This window comes from Vidua macroura, chromosome 7, assembly GCF_024509145.1.
Source record: "Vidua macroura isolate BioBank_ID:100142 chromosome 7, ASM2450914v1, whole genome shotgun sequence".
NCBI classification, from domain to species: Eukaryota; Metazoa; Chordata; class Aves; order Passeriformes; family Viduidae; genus Vidua; species Vidua macroura.
Window position 1 is genome coordinate 15,607,246 of NC_071577.1, and position 20,549 is coordinate 15,627,794.

The 20,549-nt window shown below is 37.6% G+C and overlaps 1 protein-coding gene across 3 annotated transcripts in view; it reads right to left on the reverse strand.

Annotated features, from left to right (window-relative positions):
* Window positions 1-20,549, reverse strand: part of PARD3B (par-3 family cell polarity regulator beta) — a 395,945-nt gene that overhangs the window by 350,543 nt on the left and 24,853 nt on the right. For all 3 annotated transcript variants that reach the window (XM_053982562.1, XM_053982561.1, XM_053982560.1), the window contains exon 2: window positions 19,952-20,053. In XM_053982562.1, the coding sequence (XP_053838537.1) occupies window positions 19,952-20,053 (102 nt within the window). The remainder of the gene's footprint in view (window positions 1-19,951; window positions 20,054-20,549) is intronic.

Below are 20,549 nucleotides of genomic sequence, written 5' to 3' on the forward strand. Positions count from 1 at the left end.
ACTAAACCTGTGAATGCCAAAATTCATTTGACCTGAAGAACTCCACAAGTCTTGCCAATTTAATTACTCACTTTCCAACAATTAAAATACGTATGCCATATATTCTTGGACATATAAGTGTACACAATCCTTTGAAGTTGCCTCAACACTGTAGAAAAGAGAAAGAACACCTTAACAGCTGTTAAACACTTAAATAACTAGGCTTAAATTACTGGGAATCAGGAGCTAGAGCATTTGGAAACCTGCTTTTCAGTCATGTATCATTAAGACAATAGAAACACATATTTTGTTCAAATCTGTCTTCATCTTTTGTTCCTTTACCACCAAAAGCACTTCCAAGGGCCTTTACTAGCACAAAGTCCCTCAAGTTTACAACACAGTCCTTAAATACTGTGCAAGTCCTGCTGTGCACCACTTCCTTCAAATTCCAAAAAAAGTATATTTAAAATCTATGGGGAAAGAAGCATGTGCTGAGACATAATGCACAACACAGCAACCGTCCAGAATAATCCGCAGCCATTATCCAAAGCCATCACACACAAGGGCCAACTGATTCCATGTTCAAATGGTATCAAATCTAGGAAACAAAATATTTTAATTAACCTTAGATTTTTCCTCCAAATGTTTCTGAAAATTTTCAAAAATTTTCAATGACAAATAATCTATTCACGTGTCATCCAAGCATCTCCCTTAGTTCAGCTTATCCAGTACAAGCTTTAGCTGGAGCAGAGGCTTTCAACTGAAACATATAGCACAAACTCAAAACAATATGTAATAACACTGCAAGTCACTGCAGACAGAACATCCTTCTCCAAACACTGAAGTTTATCTAGATAGATACATGAAAAGATGCTGCCGTGCTATAAAATCTAGAAAAAAAAAAAAAAAAGAAGACAACATTATCTAAATTACAGAATGTATGCGATCACACAGCTGAGCTGGTACGTTTATTTACATTTTCCACTGCTGAAAGCCAATGCATGCAGTAACAAACAACTGAACTAAATAAAAGTGTTTAAAGAGCCCTTTGCAAATAACAACTGGGAAGAATAAATCAATATCTAATTAACAGAAAAGGCAATTCTTGTACAAGTTAAAACACCTGTCTCTTAGATCCACTATAAAAAACTTTGTTACAAATTTCTCAGTACTAGTCAGCTAACAAAATACTAGCTACTAGAAATTTTAAGAAATGCTACACGATTCCAATCTGACAGTTCCTCTTCCTTCTCCTGAAAGTGTTTAATTGCTTAAAATGTCACTGCATTCAACATAATGATTAATATTTTACTGCTTTACTGGCTTTCCAAGCCTTGTTTCACAAAATTTTCTTTTTTAATATATTACACGTACAAAACCATTTTAATATATGATGAACCATGCCTCTGCCAGAAGTACTACATAATCACTAACACAGTTAGCTAATGAATGAAAGGAGCAAGAGTTCCGCTAGCATTCAAATGCCACATACCAGGTTACAAAAGCATGGAAAGAGAACATGGGAGCAGCAATCTGCTAGAGAAAAAAGGAACAGCGGCCCAAGCCATGCCAGACTCACCACACACTTTTCACAAGGGGACTTGACCACATAATCAGCAGCAGAGTTGATGTAGGTCAAATACTTAAAATTATGGAGCAACATGCTCCAGCAAAATCTGCTCTCTGCCCGTAGATGCACAAGATGACAGAAGCTTGCCACATGATTTAGCAGCACTCATCACTCAGTACAACACCATTACCAAGCCCAGGTCCCACTGTGTGCTGCCCAGCCAGCTGGAGAACCATCCACAGTACCCTGTGCTGCTCACACCCTGCCCGGGGAGGCAGCGAGGGAAGGACAGAATTCCTCCGCAGACAAGGTGGAAATGCAAAGAGAGACAATGTCCCAGGGCCTGGGCTGGGCTGGGACTCATCCTAACCCAAGCACAGTTCGTGGCACAGAAGACCCACAGCCCTGCACACTGTATTTGTGGCTGATCTTTTCCACCCACAGTAAATTTTATTATTACAAATGCTCTCATTTTTTTTATTTCAAACATTCTCAAAAACACTCTGGCACTTGCAATTCATTCCACTCTACACCTACAGTCTTCTATAAAGCACAGGTGACAAGGTTTAATAAATCTGTTGTTTGTGAAGAGAAAATAATAAATATATATACACACACACACACATTTTTAAGAAGTTCCTTATGTGCTCCAGTACTTTGCCAAGTTTTAGAGGAGATTGCCAAAATAAAGCAATCTCAGCTTGGATAAGCAGTTGTTTGCCACTCTGACAAAGCCTCTCAGACTTGGTGTTAGACTTCATTAAAGAAATGATCTTGTCTGCAATATGCTCATCCAACCAACTGTCCTGTATCTATTTTTCCTGGCAAGACAGCAGCTGGAAACGGGGAAATTAATGGGAAAAACTTACAGGAATAAGGAATTTGCTTCGCACATTTGGAAGTTCTCTGAAAAACATGATTTAAAGGGATTTAGCAATTGTAACAGACCAGTCAATAAGATTACAGCTTCTACAGCTACTAGTTTATGCCATAAAGATCATCTAATCTTTTAGCCTTTAGCTGTATAGAAGAGCTGAATGCAGGTATCTGATGCCATGAATATAATTTATACAATTAGTAAGATAAATACAAGTTTAACACATGCAGTTCTGAATGTCACACTAAAATGTGTAGATGTAAGCCTGTATGTAAATGCAATCAGACAGAATGAAGAAAGAAATGGAAACTGGCTGCAGGTTAGAGTGAAGTGAGTGATCTGACTTTAGCCTAAGTAGCTTCTCCAAAAGTTCAGAGCTGATGACATTAACACATGTTTTCTCAGAACATTTAGACAATGCTTTCTTATCAAAAAGGAATCAACATTGAAAAAGCTCACACTGGGCACATCCAAACAGGAAAGTAAAAGAACCCATTTTAACAAGTGACTGTAGCCAGTCCTTTGCCCAGATTAACATACCCTTTTCCAAACCATAAATCAGGAATTGCCTAGCAATTGCACCCTGAACAGAATATTGGAGGTAGACAGGCAGGCAGAAACTGCAAAACAAGCTCTTGGGGTTGTAAGATTATGATGCAGAGATGGAAAACACTGAAATCACTCAATCTGCAAACCACTGTTCCCTAATCCAGCTAAACAAGTGCTGCTGCTACTATTTCCATAATGCAGTAGTGGTTTGGAGTTTTTGCTCGAGGTTCTTTGCTGTTGGCTTGGCTTTTTCTCTCACTTTTTGGGGATAGGACTCTGGGGAGACAGAACATTGAGGAAGCTAACTGTATGCTATCAGTCCACATGCTGGTTTCTAGGTATAGACAAACGAACAACCAGAAAGGCTGTCTGACCTTTTTTTTTCTTGGTCGGTTGGTTTTGATGGGAGTTCCTTGTTTGAGGGGTTTTTGGTGGCTTTTTATTTGCTTATTTAAGAGGGTCAGGAGATGGCTTATTCTCTCCTTCACCTTCAGTATATGATTTTTTCATCTATTACCTCAAACATCTTTTTGGTAAATTCTTTAAATAGACTGGCAGCTAATAGCATCCTGTTTCATTATACTGTGGCTTTCCTAGACCTGATTCTGTTGGTACTTATGTCAATCACTCTTCAAATCCTGCCTTATCCCTGATGACAAAAATCTTAGGTGCCTTTGCCTAACACAAGAATTAAGAGACAAAGAAATTATGTGCTCTCATCCCTAAATAGTAACAGTATTCTATTCACTACCCTCTCTACACAAGGCCAAGTACTGCATCTTGTTCCTAATTTCCCAGAGAAAATACAGTAAATTGTTAGGGCAAATGGGAAGAGTAACATGCAGTTCCAACAATCAGGGGCAGCAAGCAACAGCACATAACGACCATAGAGGCCTAAAAGATGCTTTGGTTTTTCCTGGGACATAAGCAGTCTAGGAATTATAATGTCCTTACAAATGTCTGCACTTACAGAACAATGTACTAGAAATAAGGAGTTCCTCAGTTTTAACAGATAGTTCAATTTTCTCTGCATCAGATTCAGTCAATAATGTGTCTTCCATTAACTGGATGAAACTATTTTCTACTATTTGAAACTCTACTGCAGAAAAATTAAACAGGCAATTAAGATAGTGCTTGTAATGTGTTCACAGTAGAAGTCTGAGTTTGGGATTTTTTTTTCTAAGAGTAAGGAATATACTGGGGAAAAAGCCAAGTGCTGGAAGTCCCAATAACACCCACTGTTTATAAAGCAATCAAATGTTAACTCAAGATAAAAATACTTCAAATGCTGTTTGTTATTCTTCCTCAATTCTATCCTATATTACTTGAAGATATTTAAACTATGTCTGTATTTCCAGCTATCCTCCACAGAGTGGCTAGTGTTACTAAGTAGACAGCCAACAGCAAAACGAATCGTTGGAAGTATTTACTCATGTGCTTTAAGCAATTGTGACCATTTCAAAATTTTACTTTTGAAGAAATAAATAAGCCAGAAGAAACCACTTCTCACCTGAATTTCAACAGTTACACCATGTTTTTATCTGTATTAATACAGGGATACAGGTGTACATGTATGTCTAAATGGTGTGCCATGCTTTGCCTACCAGCAAACTGGACATAGTCATCCTCAACTTTCCTTTTCTACTCTGAGGTTAGCAGCCAGGTAGGTCTTCTACAGTACTGGTGCACATTAACTTTCAAGCTTAGTTCTACTACCAAAATATGGTTAATTAAAGCAGAAAAGCAGGCAGCCCACAAACACCTGATGGCCAACATTTATAATGATCCAGAGCATTCTGAACCTTTTGACATAACTTTCCCAGTGCCTGCTGACAGGAATGTCCAAATTTGGATTTTTGAAACACTTGTTGATCAATTAAGTACCACAGCACAAGAACAGGCTTTTCAGTCTACCCACAGTCTCTATTTCCAAGTCTTGTACTGCTTTTCAGACCTCCAAACGTAAAGTTATCCATATCCTCATTAGTTTTAATGATGGAAAGCTGAAGTTCCAACTGCTGCAATTATCAGGTTTTCCTCCCCTATATGGAGACCAATCATCAAGTTTTCTAAACTTTGAAGCAGCACAGCTAATCAGCATAGCTACAAAGCCCTTCCTGCTGCAGCATAGTACTTCTCCACATCTTTTTTTTTGGTCCAAGGAGGTGAAAAAACAAGACTTCTGCAATATTTTTGACTTCATTAAATACTTGGTTGCCAAACTACATTTGGATGAAGCAGTATACAGATTTTTTTTTTTTATAACGCCCACACACCTGTCCTAAAACCTAATTCTAAAACCTCTTCAAGAGCCAGACCTGCAGGGCAGGGTAAGAATCTATGCCAGCAGGTACCTTCTTCCAGGGAAACAGACAGAACTTCCAAGCAAACTGGATAAAAGAGCAACAGCCAGAGCAGGAAGGTACATGAAGTGGTATAGGACAGTTCTTACTACATGTTCAGTCACAAGTTCTAAGTCTAAGTTATTATATAAATCATTCATATATTCCCTGCCTTCAAAGAAACAAATGGAATTTCCTTGATCAGAGGACAGTAGCAAAAATTAGACTCTGAAATGGCAACAAAATTTCTGAAACCTGTGAGCTACTACAGCAAAGAAAGCCCATCTCAACAACGCAGCACAGTCAAAGGCATGAAAGATGGTCCTATTTCTCAAGGACATTTATTGTCCAATTCTAGTGCATTACTGCTTAGCAATACAATTTGGAACTGTACTGCTTAGCAATACAATTTGGAACTGTACTGCTTAGCAATACAATTTGGAACTGGAGTTCTTCCTGTAGTGGTTGCATCAACTCCCAATGTACCACAGCAGCATGACCACTTCATAATGCTATCAGCCAACACCTTCCCCTACCCAGAATCACTGCCTCTCAACACTTCTGGCAAAAGCAGAGCCCACAAAAGGAATTAATTTGGAAAACTGTTGTGGGTAAAAAAAAATAGGTTTTATGCTTGTGTCAAATTAGTTTAAATGCAGAACTGTTCCTGTACAGTTCAGAGGGCAAGAGCAGCAGGACTGGGTGGGGACAGACAAAACCCTATCTTCGAAAGCAAATGCACACTCAGGTTGGATCAAGGCTGCCACCAAACCACAGCTAAGGCAAAACTAAGCCTTAGAAACATCCACTATCTCTGAGTGCCTCTTCTGGAAGAGGAGCCTTCAGGTACCGAAGTAAAAGCCCCTTTTCCAGAGACAAAGGAAACTTAACAGGCTACGGAAGCACAGCTGTACACAACTGCTGCCATCTTCCCTTTTGCATGAGAAGACCAGGACAGCATTCAAAAATGGTTATAGGGAAATGGGAATGTGAATTACTTATGCAATATGTAAAGAGACCATATATAGCTACAAGTCCTTTGCTGTATCAAAGGCTAGCTTTGTGGGGGGTTGGATGGAGCAGGGAAGGTTTTTGAGGAAGGGATTCTAAACAAAAATGTTGTATCTTTGTAGGCTTTCATCTTCACAAAAAAAAAAAATCTTCTAGAGAGGAAAAAACAAAACCCCAATCTTTGCTGAAGTGCACTTCTTATTTTATTTCTTGGATTAACTACTACTCTCTCCAAATGAATTTACTTTTCCAGGTTGTGTTTATACATAAGACTCAGTGTGAAGATGTTACTTAAATAGCCATTAAGTGAATGTTGCTACTATTCAGAATAACAAAATAGAAGCTGTTATCCAAAAGGAGAAATTGAAATTCTTCATTCCTTTGTTTAACAGTTACTATAACCAGTTTGCAGGGAGGAGGCACAGAAATAAGAACTACAGCGCTATACAAGGATTACAAATAAAGCCAGTGGGTAGTTTTAGCTTCATACAAGATCTGGTAACTTGAAAACTAAATACACCACACATGGTGATCAAAGCTCCTCACATAATACATTTCATACCTGCCTTCAGCAGTTTAGGTCCAAAGTCACAAAGGGACAGCAAAGTATCTTAAGACACCTAATTCCTGTTGCTGCATTGTTTGTCCATCTCACTGTCATTTTTCTACACTGACCCACAGGAACTTCTTGATCATACACATTTTTTCCTTGAGGCTTTGACTGCTACAAGGAGATATTAGATAAAAAAGGAAGGTTTTGGAAAAACCTTCCTTAAAGGCTGAACATAAAACGATGTAAGAAACATGTATTCTAAGAAAAACTTTCAGAAGTGTTAATATAAAATGCCTTAGCACCATATGAAAGATTCCTCAGATTTTAAACACGTAAAACATTAAGATGAGGAAAATCTCAGTACTCTGAAATTCAGTTCTTTGATTTCTTATCAGTCAGTAATCTTTGTGTAGTCCCAGGAAGGCAAGCAATCATAACTTGAAAGTGCCACTGGGTCAAGCTTAACCTAGCAGCTTAAGCTTAGGACCTCAATCAACAGCATATGAAGACATTTCTTCAGCAAAAGAAGAGCAAGTCTTCATCTTCTCTAATAGAAGTTCTTCCAAGAAAATTATTAGCAACATGATTACATTAACTTGACTGCATGATCTACTGTGGTGCATTTTATTATCCTCTTGAGAATTACACCTTAAAGTTAAAATGCATTGGAAAAGGTGTACTTTAAAAAATACCTAATTACTATAATTACTATAGTCTGCTAAATAATTATATAACAGTAGAACTTGATTTCATCAAAAAGTTAGTTCTTATTTTGTTTGAAAAAGCAAAGAAGACATGAAATGGCTTCATCAGGAAGAGAATAACCAAAATATCCCCTATGGACTGAAAACTGTCTAGTTCTAATTAGTAAGAAATCACAAACCACATGAAGAAATGCAACTCTGCAAAAACAATAGTATAAGGCCATGTACTATCTGAATGCTGTTCTAGGAAACCACATCATGCACATCTGTATTTGGCCAGCTGTTCACGCATGTTGACTATTGCTAGTCTTCAACTCAATTTTCAACAAAAAGCAACAGAAAAAGCATCCACAAATGAAGCCTTCAACCAAGGTAAAAATAAGTCAACTTCATTTTTAGAACTACTCTTTGCCATATATTGTTTACAACTGACATTCTACGTCATTTTGCTAACATAAATATATTTTAAATATATGAGAAGTAAAGGCTGTATTTTATTCAGCTACAATTATCAAGCAGTGCTTTATCAAATAATGTTTTTATCCTAAGGGTTTTTCTGGTACAGGAAGCCAGGAAGACCAAGCTAAAGGTAGCCTAGATGCCCTAAATTTTTTCCTGCAGTTCCAGCATTCTGTCCCAAAAGAGGGAACAGTACATGACAGTCTCTCAGAAGTCTGCATTTCTGCAGCTGCTCTCTGGCCACAGGAGAAACTGTGTCACTGCTTTCTGCTGTTACCTCAGGTGGTAAAGTAACAGCAGAAAGCACTGACACAGTTGCACTCACAGTTTTCAGTCTGGTCTTCCTCCAGGAACCCAGATTTTTGACAGCCAGAAAGGTCTGTCCTCCTCTGTGAATTCAGTCCACCACCTACTGTACCAGCTGTTCTGGAGATACATTGCTTCCCTCTCCACAACAGTCCCTGTCCTCAGCAAAGGCAATGGTAAGCCTACTCTAAAAACCATTTTTAACATCTTCTTTGCTCTTTACACCTCTTCTTTCACACTTGTCCAAAATGGTTCCAAACAACAGATAAATTCCAATGATTCTTAAGGTTCAGGCATCACATGTTGATTCTCAAATCTGAGTGATTTGTAAAACCTCTTCTTTTCAGATAATGCAGTAAATTCCTGAAAGCTTGAAACCCTTCAGACATGAAGAAAATATTGTTGACTTTCCTTCTTTCAAATAGCCACTTTCAGTTATATGAATAAACAGGTATACCACTAGAAAATAAGAGTTTGAGCATGAGTTAAACTCCAACAGAAAACACACTAGACAATCGAAGATGTATGTAAAGGGAAAAGCATCATCCACTAATGAACAGCAAAAGTGAACTTAAGGAATCATCTGGCATTCTTTGTGGATAGTTTTGCTACACAAACCTGAATTTAGAATAGCCTTTATAAACTTCAGCACACACGCTGCCCAAAAATGTTAGCATGTATTCAAAATGTTTTTCTTATTTCTGCTTCTTGAGCCTGTGACTTCTGGATTACCTGGCATCTCTCATAACAGGGAAGCAATCTTCAAAAAAAGGATGCCATTAAATGTCTCAAAAGTGTCTGGAGTGAAAAAGGAAGGACTGGAGTGAAAGGAAGGACCAGCACTACAACAATGAGAAAATAGATCTTAATAGCTTCATCTGATTATGAAGAAAAAAAGGCTTGAAATCCCTAAAGAACTGCTCCATGTGAAGTCATTATTGAACAAAATCAGTAAAAGGGCTTGTAGAAGGTGCCAGCACAGAAAACATATTCTCATTCTAGAAAGTTTAGAGTATTTTAACATTACATCTTCTTTTTCAACTAGACTACTTATTCCTTGATATCTCTTCTTACAATATTTTCCTGACTGCACATTTTTATTTAAGGATTTTTTTGTATGGCTTTTTAGGCTAATTAGCTGAACTTTAACCATGTAGTGGCAGCATTATATTGACCCTTAAGTGTAATTGTGAATAATTTTTTTTACTGAAGTTCTTGAACTACTGTTCCACCTGTCTTTGAAGAGAGAAAAACCAAAATCCCCCAAGACTTGAGCTTTCAAATTAATCTAACTCAGTTTTACTATTAACTCCATTCTCACAGAATAAGAGAACAAGAAAGCATTAATACTGAACAGAATTATAGAATCATTTAGGTTGGAAAAGATCTTCAAGATAACAGAATCCAAGCATTAACTCAGCACTGCCAAGTCCACCACTAAACCATGTCTGTAAGTGCCTTTTAAATACCTTCAGGGATGGTGACCCAACCTCTTCCCTGGGCAGCCTGCTCTAATGCAGAACCACCCTTTTGGTGAAGAACTTTTTTTCTAATACCCAATCTCAATTTTCCCTGGTGCAACTTGAGGCTATTTCTGCTTGTCCTATCACTTGTTATCTGGGAGAAGACACTGACCCTGCTTACTACAACCTCCTTTTACAAAGGTGTAGAGAGAAAAAAGGTCTCCCCAGAGCCTCCTTCCAAGTTAAACACCCTCCATAAAACTTGTAAGCAGTTTATGAACACAGTCAGTGATCTGGTGCTTTGCAGAAGATATTTCTGAACTCTCAAAAAGATAAAGGCATATTCCCTTATTTCTACACCTTCTCAGAAGATATTTACTGTACAACAGGTATATCAAAGGTCTGTATGTCTCTATCCCTACAGCCTTTCACACACATGAGCCTCTCCACCCTGCAAGGAAGGAACTAGCTCACACTTACTTGGCACTTTCAATAGAAGTCTGCTATGCTTCAGCCACAAAGCTGCCTCCTGAGCTGAACTATGGAGCCAGTGCCCTTCTCTGCCTTTTGAAATTAAACTAGGGTAGGCTTTCTTTTAAACTCCATATTGCATATACCAAAAGGTTGGCACATGTGTGCAGGGTTCTATGTGTGCACTTTCAAAGGCAATTTACAATGTATTTTCCTCAAACATGGCCACTATGCCCTAAATAAAATAAGGGCTGATGACTCAAACCTGCATACAAGAATTGAGCTGGTTTTAATACTTGTAGGAGGTATTTGCTTTCACAATAGCAGTGGTATTAGCCATCTCCCTATTACACCACCCCCTTTACAAATGGAGAGTGCTAAAACATAAGTCCCAAATTGTTTGCAACTGCTGAAATTTAAGTGAGATTTCTACCAGTGTTTCAAAACTTTAAACAAGCTTTAACTTTCTGGAGGGAGGAGTCATAGGACTTAGAAGAACAGAACTCAATACAGGAGTTGTATACTGATCTAAAATAAGGAAAGCTTACTACACTGAAGCATTTTCCCAAAACTGTACCCGGACCAACATCAATTCATCGGGCCAGAACACAGTCAGTTCTGAAAAGGAATGAAATACCAATACAAAACTTCTCCTCCACCACTGGGAAACAAAGTATATCACAGTAGGTGTTTAATTCCTTGTACTGAAAGAATCTTTGGAGCCCCAACTCTAAAAGGGAACAAAAACCCGTTCCCTCATTCAATCTAAACAGGACACATGCTACCGTAGTATCATAAATAGTTTTGGTTGCAAAGGACCTTTAAAGGTGATCTAGGTCAACCCTGCTGCCACAGACGGGGACATCTGCCATCTCTCTGAACACCCTGTCATAGTCACTTAACTTTTTTTTTTTTTTTAAATCTGAAACAAGAATTGGAATACTTATCACAATTAAAAAAAAACCTGGTAGTTACAGATGTTCAGAGAAAGAGTTCACAGTTCAGAATGTTCAAACACAAACATTCCACTGGAAAAAACTGCAACAGGAGTCCATCTGGTAAGAACCTTCATGCACACACTACTGTTAAAGTAGGTAGAGCTGAAGTAAGTAACCATTGCAAGATGATACAAGATATCTATTTTAAGAAAAAATACATTATACAGCACTAAATTTATAAAAAACTTATAAATTCTTCTAGGATAAACAGGAGACAAATTTATGCATACAGGCACTATGTTACAGCTCTAAGTCTATACAACTGAATTTTCTTTAACAACTTAAACAACATCTGACCAGGTGTCTGTTCTTAAAGCTACAAACTTATCTTGAAGCATACTGCTATACCTGAAGTTTATAACAAGCAAGTAACCAGAAGCACATGATAGTGTAATTGCACACCCCAGAATGTAATACCACACTTAAAAAATGGTTATTTTAATGATTACGCTAATGACTTCTGAACTTCCAACCCATGTGCATACAGTTTCATAATTACACAGCTTGAAATCCTCATCAGCAAATCCAAATGCTCCTGAAATCCAAATCATTTCATAATCTTGAATAATGCATGGCACCTCTGCAGCAATAAATTAAAACAAATTTCATAAAAATGCAAAGCTTCATAATCTGTATTCTAAAAGACAGTCCATTACTGAAATGAAGTGTTGCTTAGTAAGTACTAACGACGGTGATTTGATGACTCCTCCCCCTGGTATTTACAGTTCAGACCCTATGTCAGAAATAAACAGACCAATTCCTACCAAAATATCCTTTTTTAATATATATTTATATGTACATGGTGGCTCACAGCATATCCTACTACACAAGAGTGAAATCAGACATCTGTTTCCTAAACAAGCACTGGCTCAAAATTGCATGGAACTTTTTCCTCCTGAAAAGTGTGAAAACATGTTTTTAAAAATAGGCTGCAACTTGACTGGTTTACATATTATTTTGTCAATAGCAAAAACAAAACTCCATCTTAGTTCATTGAAGGGCCAGCAAATCAAGGTCTATAGTTTCTCTATAAGAATGACCCCAGCCCCAATGCCTTTTTTTTGTTTTATTTTGAACTATTGGTAAACCCTAGACAAACTCAGTGGAAATTCTTAGCAAACATCAGTGCTGTCGTTTTGAACAAGTCAAAAAGTCTTGTCAGGATGACAAGAAAAGTCATTATTACAATCAATGAAAAATCATAGAAGGGTTTTGGTTGGAAAGGAACATAAAGATCATCCAGTTCCATCCCCCTGCCACAGGCAGAGACTCTGTCCACCAGACCAGGATGTGCTCAGAGCCCCATCTAGTCTAGCCTTGAACACTTCCAGGGATGGGGCATCCACAGCTTTTCTGGGCAACCTGTGCCAGTGCCTCACCACCCTCACACTGAAGAATTTACTCCTGATATCTCATCAGTCTCGTCTTTTACTTTAGAAACCTTCCCACTTGTCCTGTCACTCTCTGTCCAAGTAAAAAGTCTCTCTCTCATTTTTATCATCTTTTAGGCACTGGAAGGCTGCAATGAGGTCTCCTTGGAGCCTTCTCTTCTCCAGGCTGAACAATCTCAACTCTCTCACCCTGTGTTCACAGAACAGCTGCTCCTTCCCTCAAATCTACCTCCTGGCCCTCCTCTGGACCCTCTCCAACAGGTCCATATATTTCTTGTGCTGAGGAATCCTGACCTGAACTCAGTATTCCAGATGGAGTCTTATGAGAGCAGAGTAGAGAGGGAGAAACACCTCCCCCAGCTTGCTGGCAATGCTTCCTTTGATGCAGCCCAAAAGGATTGATACCCTGTTTTGTTCTTGGATTTTCTTGTGTCCCACATTTCCGTACTTTAAGGTGCTAACAAGGATAAAGGTATTATTTAAAATATGCCCTTTTTAATACTTCCCTTCCTTGTGGACGTATGATCTATTGCTAAGCATCAGACACCTGAAGAGTCTCTACTGCGATTCCCTTGACAGAAGAGAAATGGCATGGAGCTTTTATCCACAATTCTGTTTTGTCTTATAACTTCATCACTCAGAACTAGATATGAATATTTAAATAAACAAATACTGTCAGCAATAACAATTTCATATCCTAATAACTCTGATTATTGGAAATAACAGCTGAAACTTACGACAAAGAATTTACACAATGAAGAAATAGAGTACTCTAAACTTTGAACAAAGATGTCCATACTGTATTATGCTTTTGGAGGCTGTAAACATGCTATGCAGAATATAAGTTTAATCCATTTTAATTTTTACAATTTAGGATTTGAAAGAAGAATGCATCATTAGTTTTCCGTTTGCTAATAAAATTTTAAGATTTCTGGGCATCTGTAGTATCTCATTACTGAAATCACAAAATAGAAATACAAAACCAGAGGCAGTGAGGAAGAGTCACAAACAACTACACATATTCTGGCAGAGATACTAACCACAACTTTAAAATTATAATAAGGGGGGAAAAAACCAAAAATGCACTAAAACCAAATCAAAGAACAGCAGGCCTTACATACGAGTTTTGCCAAATTTCTTCAATTTCATTTTCCTCATTTTGATCACATCAGGCTTTTTGATCTACTAATCCCTTGGTTTACCTCATTAACAGCAAGGAACTAAACATCAAAATTGGCTGCCTCTGAACACCCATTTTCCCAAAAAGGCATTCAAATTTACAGAAGCATAGCCAAGGCACTGCCAGAAGCACTAAGTGTCAGAAGTCTGAAGCGTGTATTTGCTGCAGCCAGTTCAACAGTCAGCGAAAGCACATGCATTAAAGCATAACAGGCCATGGTATTAACCAACTAAATGTCATAAAACATTGTGTCAAAGCCCTAATCCAGAGCAATATTAACCACCTTACAAGGAAGAAAAGCTGTAATTTTTTCTTCTTTGATTCTTCATTCTTTTTGATACAGGTTTTATCAAAGACACAAAGCATCCAAGTTATAACACACCATTTGAAACTATCCTGTCCATTGCAGACTTCCAATGTTACCTCCATACTACATGAAACTAACATCAAACTGCTTTCTGTGCTACCAGACACCTCTCCCACATTCTTATAAAAAAGGGATTTTTTTTAAACTTCTCCAAGGAAAACTTGCTCAATATGCAGTAATTTGTAGAGGAGTCTACATAAAAAAAAACACAAACAAACAAACAAAACACCACAGCATAAGCTTCAATAGGTAAAAATTCTCAGCTGTAATGACATCTCTTCCTGTTTTTCCCAAACAAGTACAATATACTATTGTGCAACAAACTGAAGAATAAAAAACCCTCTATTCTACACCCCAGTTATCCGAAAGTTACAAAACCCTAGAAAGTTCAATTACAGAGAAGTCTAGAGTTTGAGCAGCATTTCTCTAACTTAAGTATGCATTATTTGCATGGATCATATATTTGAGAATCAAGCCATACAACAAAATAGCTGTAAAGCATGACATTTACAGGTTCTGCTGACACACTGGGAGGTAACTTAAAACAGCACTGAAGCCTCTGCCACTGACATCCAGGGGAAGTTTTTAAAGCAGCAATGCTGTAACTCTGTGTGAAGAGAAACTGCCTCAGAATACCCCAGCCCTTTATTTAAACCACTGAGACATTTCTATCCACTAGCCCCCTTCTCATTCTCACTTAATGTTGCCATTTTTCATCTTGATGTAGAAATTTTCCTTATCACCTTACAGTCTTCAGTCAGAGCTTCTATATTTACCTAAGGGTTACTGTGGCCCTGATTTACTTCTGTTTCATAAGGAATTTGATGGTTGACTAGAAACTGATCAAAGTTGGAATTACCTCATTGTAACTTAAATACACATTGCACATTAGCGTATGCCATCACTTTCACAGTCAAAATGACACTTTTCACAGACAAAATGATGGTCTACAGAGTCAAACCCAGGTCAAAAAAGAACTGCTCTATAGTCCTAAACCCAGACAGCCATCACTCCCAGTAACTAAACCTGCCTGCAAACAACAGAAAAGTTCCAAATCCACTGGCAGAAAACATGCCTGTCAGCATGTTTTTCTACCTGGAAAAACATTTCTATAATTACCTCAGTCTTGAAGTTCACATCTACTTCATTTTTATTGCTTTGTTGAAAAATCTTCTCCAAACCAGCCTCACACTTGCAAAATCATCACTGAAACTAAAGCTACCTGCAAAGGCTTCTGTCTGAAGTAGGGCTTCAAAGAGTTACTTAGCATCTGTGACAAAAGCTTCAGCCAGATCTCGAGCTTCTTATCAGAAGCATGCATGGGCCCAACAGCCATTTTGAACCGGCAGCAGCTGATTTCCCTAGAAGCATTAGGAGACCATCCAGGAGACATGTTTTCTCAATATTGCATTTCTGCTGTAGTGAGCTGAGAAGAAAGAATTCATTGATTTTCCTATTTAATATTTCATTAAATGCTTAGCTAAAATAGGTATCTGAGCTACACTTAATTCATACCATTTACTTGATATCATCATTAGAAACACTTAAATGACAGTTGCAGTCACTACAAATCTTGATAGTGTCACTATTTCAGCATTTCATTAACGGTGCTTTGTGTCCTTCAAAAGCTTCCGCTGCTATTAAAAACCCCTACTCATCTATATTTAACAAAGAAGATACCCAAGATAAAACTAATTTCTAAGATCATATTGGTATCCTGCTATTTCAGTGTCAGCACACTGACCATCACAATGACTTACTTTTTTTATTCCTTCCACTCCTAAAAGAACCACCCCACACCACAAAACACCCTCCATCGTTAGCAGGAGAGCTGCCAATAAACAAGTCTCTGGAGAGCCTAAACCCACATAATCTCCTAGGATGGCATGCCTCATCTTTTGCCATCAGCACTGACCAGAAAAACGTACCTTTACAAAAACGTTTAGCCCCTTTGTTGGCTCAACTGTAGCTACTGCAATACTGCCCTTGCAAACACAGTCTTAGGAAACAACACCCAAGATATCCACAAAAACCAAAAAGTACCAAGCAACAAGAAAAAGACACAAAAGCAAACAAACAGATGAAAAAACCCTACAAAACAAATCAAAACAATCCAAAGAAAAACCCAGCACCCTCACAGCAGACCTCCATCTACTTCAGAAGAGCTCTGTTGAAAAAGCACACCTGTAAACATGTTTTGCTTGTATTTAATCTTGTCAAAATATGAACACATATATACATATAAAGTTTGATAGAAAGTGTATTTTCCCTGTAGACCTCTACATTTATTCAGAAAGCAGAACTGTTCTGATCTAGGAAGCTTGTTGTCCTATAAGCAAAGCAAGTTTTAACACAGGTTTTCATTACATCCTCTTAGCCTCCCCAGGTGTTTGCAGGTATATGAAAACATGATTCCATATAAAAATCAGCAGGAAGCCTAGATGGTTGCATTAAGTTTATGCATGTAAGACGTGCCAAGCACAGGGCTCCATGTGCACAACGCTATGAAAGGAAACATTTTGTACTCCATCTCTTACACAGCAAAGAAATTTTCTCAGAACATTTTCTTGCTCAAGAGTTCATTTCAAGTGGGAGATCTGTTAAGAACAGTATACAAAGAGGACTCCATTTATAACTTCTACATTAAAATCAGACAATTTAAATAGCATGTTCTAGTTCAATTGACAAAACATGGGGATTTTAATTAATTCTTCATTCAGACTATCAGGACATGAACCAATTGCTGGATAACTCACTGAAAACAAGCTATTTTAAAGCTTTTCTACAAAACTATGTCAATTAGCTTTGGACATCCAATTTAGGTCACAGATTATTGCTGAGGCAACAGCAGCAAGAGGGACTCCCAGCCAGCAGAATTTCCAAAGCATTTTCACATGACACGTTACCAAACACATGTAATACTAATTTAGATCTGTTTTATAGGCAATTTAAAATTGCCACTCTGTCCAGCATAACTGTGCAGTTGATAGCTGCACAACTGAACTTTGATTAATCTGGAGTTCAAGAGGAAGTTCATGTAAGCAGAGCTCAACACTACTGCCACTCCCAGTGACAGGCATTACACATTCCAATGCCATTACCTCAGGACTGGAACTTCACCATTTACTCCATTTTTTTAGTTCCCTCTCATTTGTTCACTACCCACCACAGCACTTGCTGCTTACCTCATGAGTAGTTGTGCCTCCTTAACAGTCTATTGTTAAAGACTGTCAAAAGCTTTTGAAATTCCAAATAAATTATATCTGATAGCACTCTCCTTGTTTTGTTGTCACAGTGAAAGAATTCAATAGATTAGCAAAGACATTTTCCTCTGAATAAACTGTGCTAATTTTCTGCTATCAAAGTATGATCTAGAGCAGATTATCTCTTCAAAAAGCAGCAGCATTTCCTCTGCCACTGAAGAAGAGCTTGATGGTCAGCAGTGCCAAACACACCTCTGGTTAAAGGCACTGAGGTTAAGTGCAAGCTTATTTTTATAGAGAGTGACTGATTTAATGTGAAACTATGTCACTGGCTTGGATGCACAGCAAAGAATGACAAGGACAAGGGACCAACAAACCTGTGGCCTATTCATTTACCACATATACAGATAATCACAACCAAAGACAAGCAGAGCACAGATAAATGTACCAAAAATTCCTTCATCTACTCAGGGTCTTTAAAAGACAAATAAAATAGCAGGTCAATCTGACCTGAGTATCTCCTCCCCTTTTTTGCAAAGCTTAAAGATCCCCTAGCAGAGATTCTCAGTATGAAATAACACTGGTGAAGGCTGAAAGACTAACAGGCCACTTAAAGCTATCAAAACTATAAGTAAGGCTTTTATAAGGCTGGTTCTTTGATATCAGATCATATCAAACTTTGTAAGTAGGTAGTATGGACAGCTCCTTACATTGTGCTATGGTGCAATTCCACTCTCAAATGAAAGAATTCTTCAACCTCTCAGACCAGCAGATCCCTTACAACATTCTCCCTTACTTTAATGAAAAAATCTGATTTTTCACTGCAGCTGCTCTGTTCAGCAAGTCTCTTATTCCTGTTTCACCAAGCCACTCTGAAGAAAATAAGATGATAGTGATACATCCCATGTAATTGAGATATCAGAGGAAGAGAAATTGAGGAGTTTGCTGTATTCCTAAACCACACCAGACCACTTCAAAGAGTAAGATTCAAGTTTCCCAGCGAGTTTTCCCTAAGGCAGCCTCAGAGCCTGACTTAGCACTGTTATAACTGAGGAAGCTTAGACCCACAGCTGTGACCTAAAAGCTTATTCAGTTACACATACTCAATCAGTGACAGTCACTAACAAGGTATAGCAAAGGCTCTGGTCACAAGTTAAAAACTACACGGCATATCAAATATTCTGCACATTGATGCTCACGTTTCCATAAGAGCTCCTCTATCAGTATAAATAGAGAAAATCCTGGGCAAACGTACTAATTTTCATTAACTAATGAGACCAGCAAAACATTTCTCTTTGATGTAGTATCTCATTTTATGACATCTTATGCTTATGGTCTTACTCTTTATACACAACTGTTCAATTTCAGAACTCAGTCCTTTTGTCTCCAAACACTCCTGGGAAAAAAAAAGTCTTAAGGTATCTTAAGCATACTTCCAGTAAATATGGACAAGCAAGAAACACAAATATGATAAAAAGAATACATAACAAACAGAGTTCCACTGTTTTTAAAACTTCCCACACAAACAACCCTAAAATGACACTGAAGTACACACTAAACGATTTTCTAAGATACAAAGAAGCAGCATCCCATTAATCATAAGCAAAATGTTCTGCTTTGTATTAAGTCATTGAAGAATCAACACAGCATACAAAACTAGCAATTCTGTTTGCAATATACTAAATTATTTTTTAAGTCATCAAGCATATGGCACTTTAAATAGACAAAGCAATTTGTCTAAAAGCACAGGCATATCCCATATTTGGATCTTTGGTTTAAAGCCATTAAATATTTTTTCTTCTGATTTAATGAAGAAAAAAGAGATAAAATCAGCAAAGTTTTATAAATAATACCCCTCCTTCTCTATGCTGAATAAGTCACCAATAAGTTTCCCAAAACTAATTTTTTCTGACAATTAAAAATAAAATTAAAAGAGGTTTCTCTGCAGTTACTACTATCCAGACAAGACATTTGTCTTATTTTAATTGAAATTTAGACTCACAGCTTTTAAAATGAATAAGCAGCCTGCTCAGACTTTCAGTAGCAAATCATAGGAACTCCTCCCAAAATTTAACAGTTGAAGTAGCTGTTTTTGTCATCACAGGATTTGTCTATTTTGTCACACTCAACCATGACATTTGAATGATTCTCAAAAACTTAATTCCATGCAAAGAAAGAGATTATAGAAGATATTTTAAGTGGCATTTATTTTTTAGTGGCATAAAAAAGAAAAAAAGTCTTGTAAAACCCACATTTTTCACCATGGTATTTGAATATAGAAATAAAACGAAACACAGAACTGCTTGAAAAGGTTAAGCCCTAAGTGAACTGTTAGGCTTCTCTTCTCACTGCTTGGGTCATGCTTCCCACTCCCCCATTCTACTCCAGAAGGGGAGAGTTACAGCAGTTAGTTATGGGCAGATGTGTTTAAGAATATTTAACATCCATTTCACCTGCCATATATCGAAAAATGAGAAAGCAGCATTTGTTATTTGAAAAGACGCATCACATTTTCACACAAGCTCTACCTTATCTTTGTCTTCCACAACATCTGCCAGCACATCATCTGGGTCCAGGATTCCTCCATCTGTATACTCCAGGTGGTGAATATTTACCCAGGAAGCTGGATCCTGTAAGACAGATACAAGACTTCTTAACCTACCCTTGCATGATTTCAATGCTGTCAGACATAGCAGTTTTGTGTCCCACTTATTTTCCACCTACCTCCCTCTATAGTCACAAGGTAGAAGATTGGAGCTACTACTCAAAACTGAAACTGAGAGCAAATGAAAACTACAGATGAAAAACAAAGGTTCTGAAATATCTACAGAACACTACACAAAAAAAATCTTTAAAACATACATTTTTATTTCCTTATCAGTCTTTACCTAATTTGAACAGTAACTTTAAAACAATAGAAAAAATCTTTTTGTTTTATAATACTTTATAGATAGAATACTTTGGTTATTATCACCACAGACAAATAAATAAACATACATATGGATGGACATGCACCCCTCCTGACAGGTTGTGGAGAGGTGTATCATATATTTTTAGATATATAAAACACATCCATAATTTCTTTCGCTGAGGAGGCAAATAATACTATTGTGGCAAAAAAACACA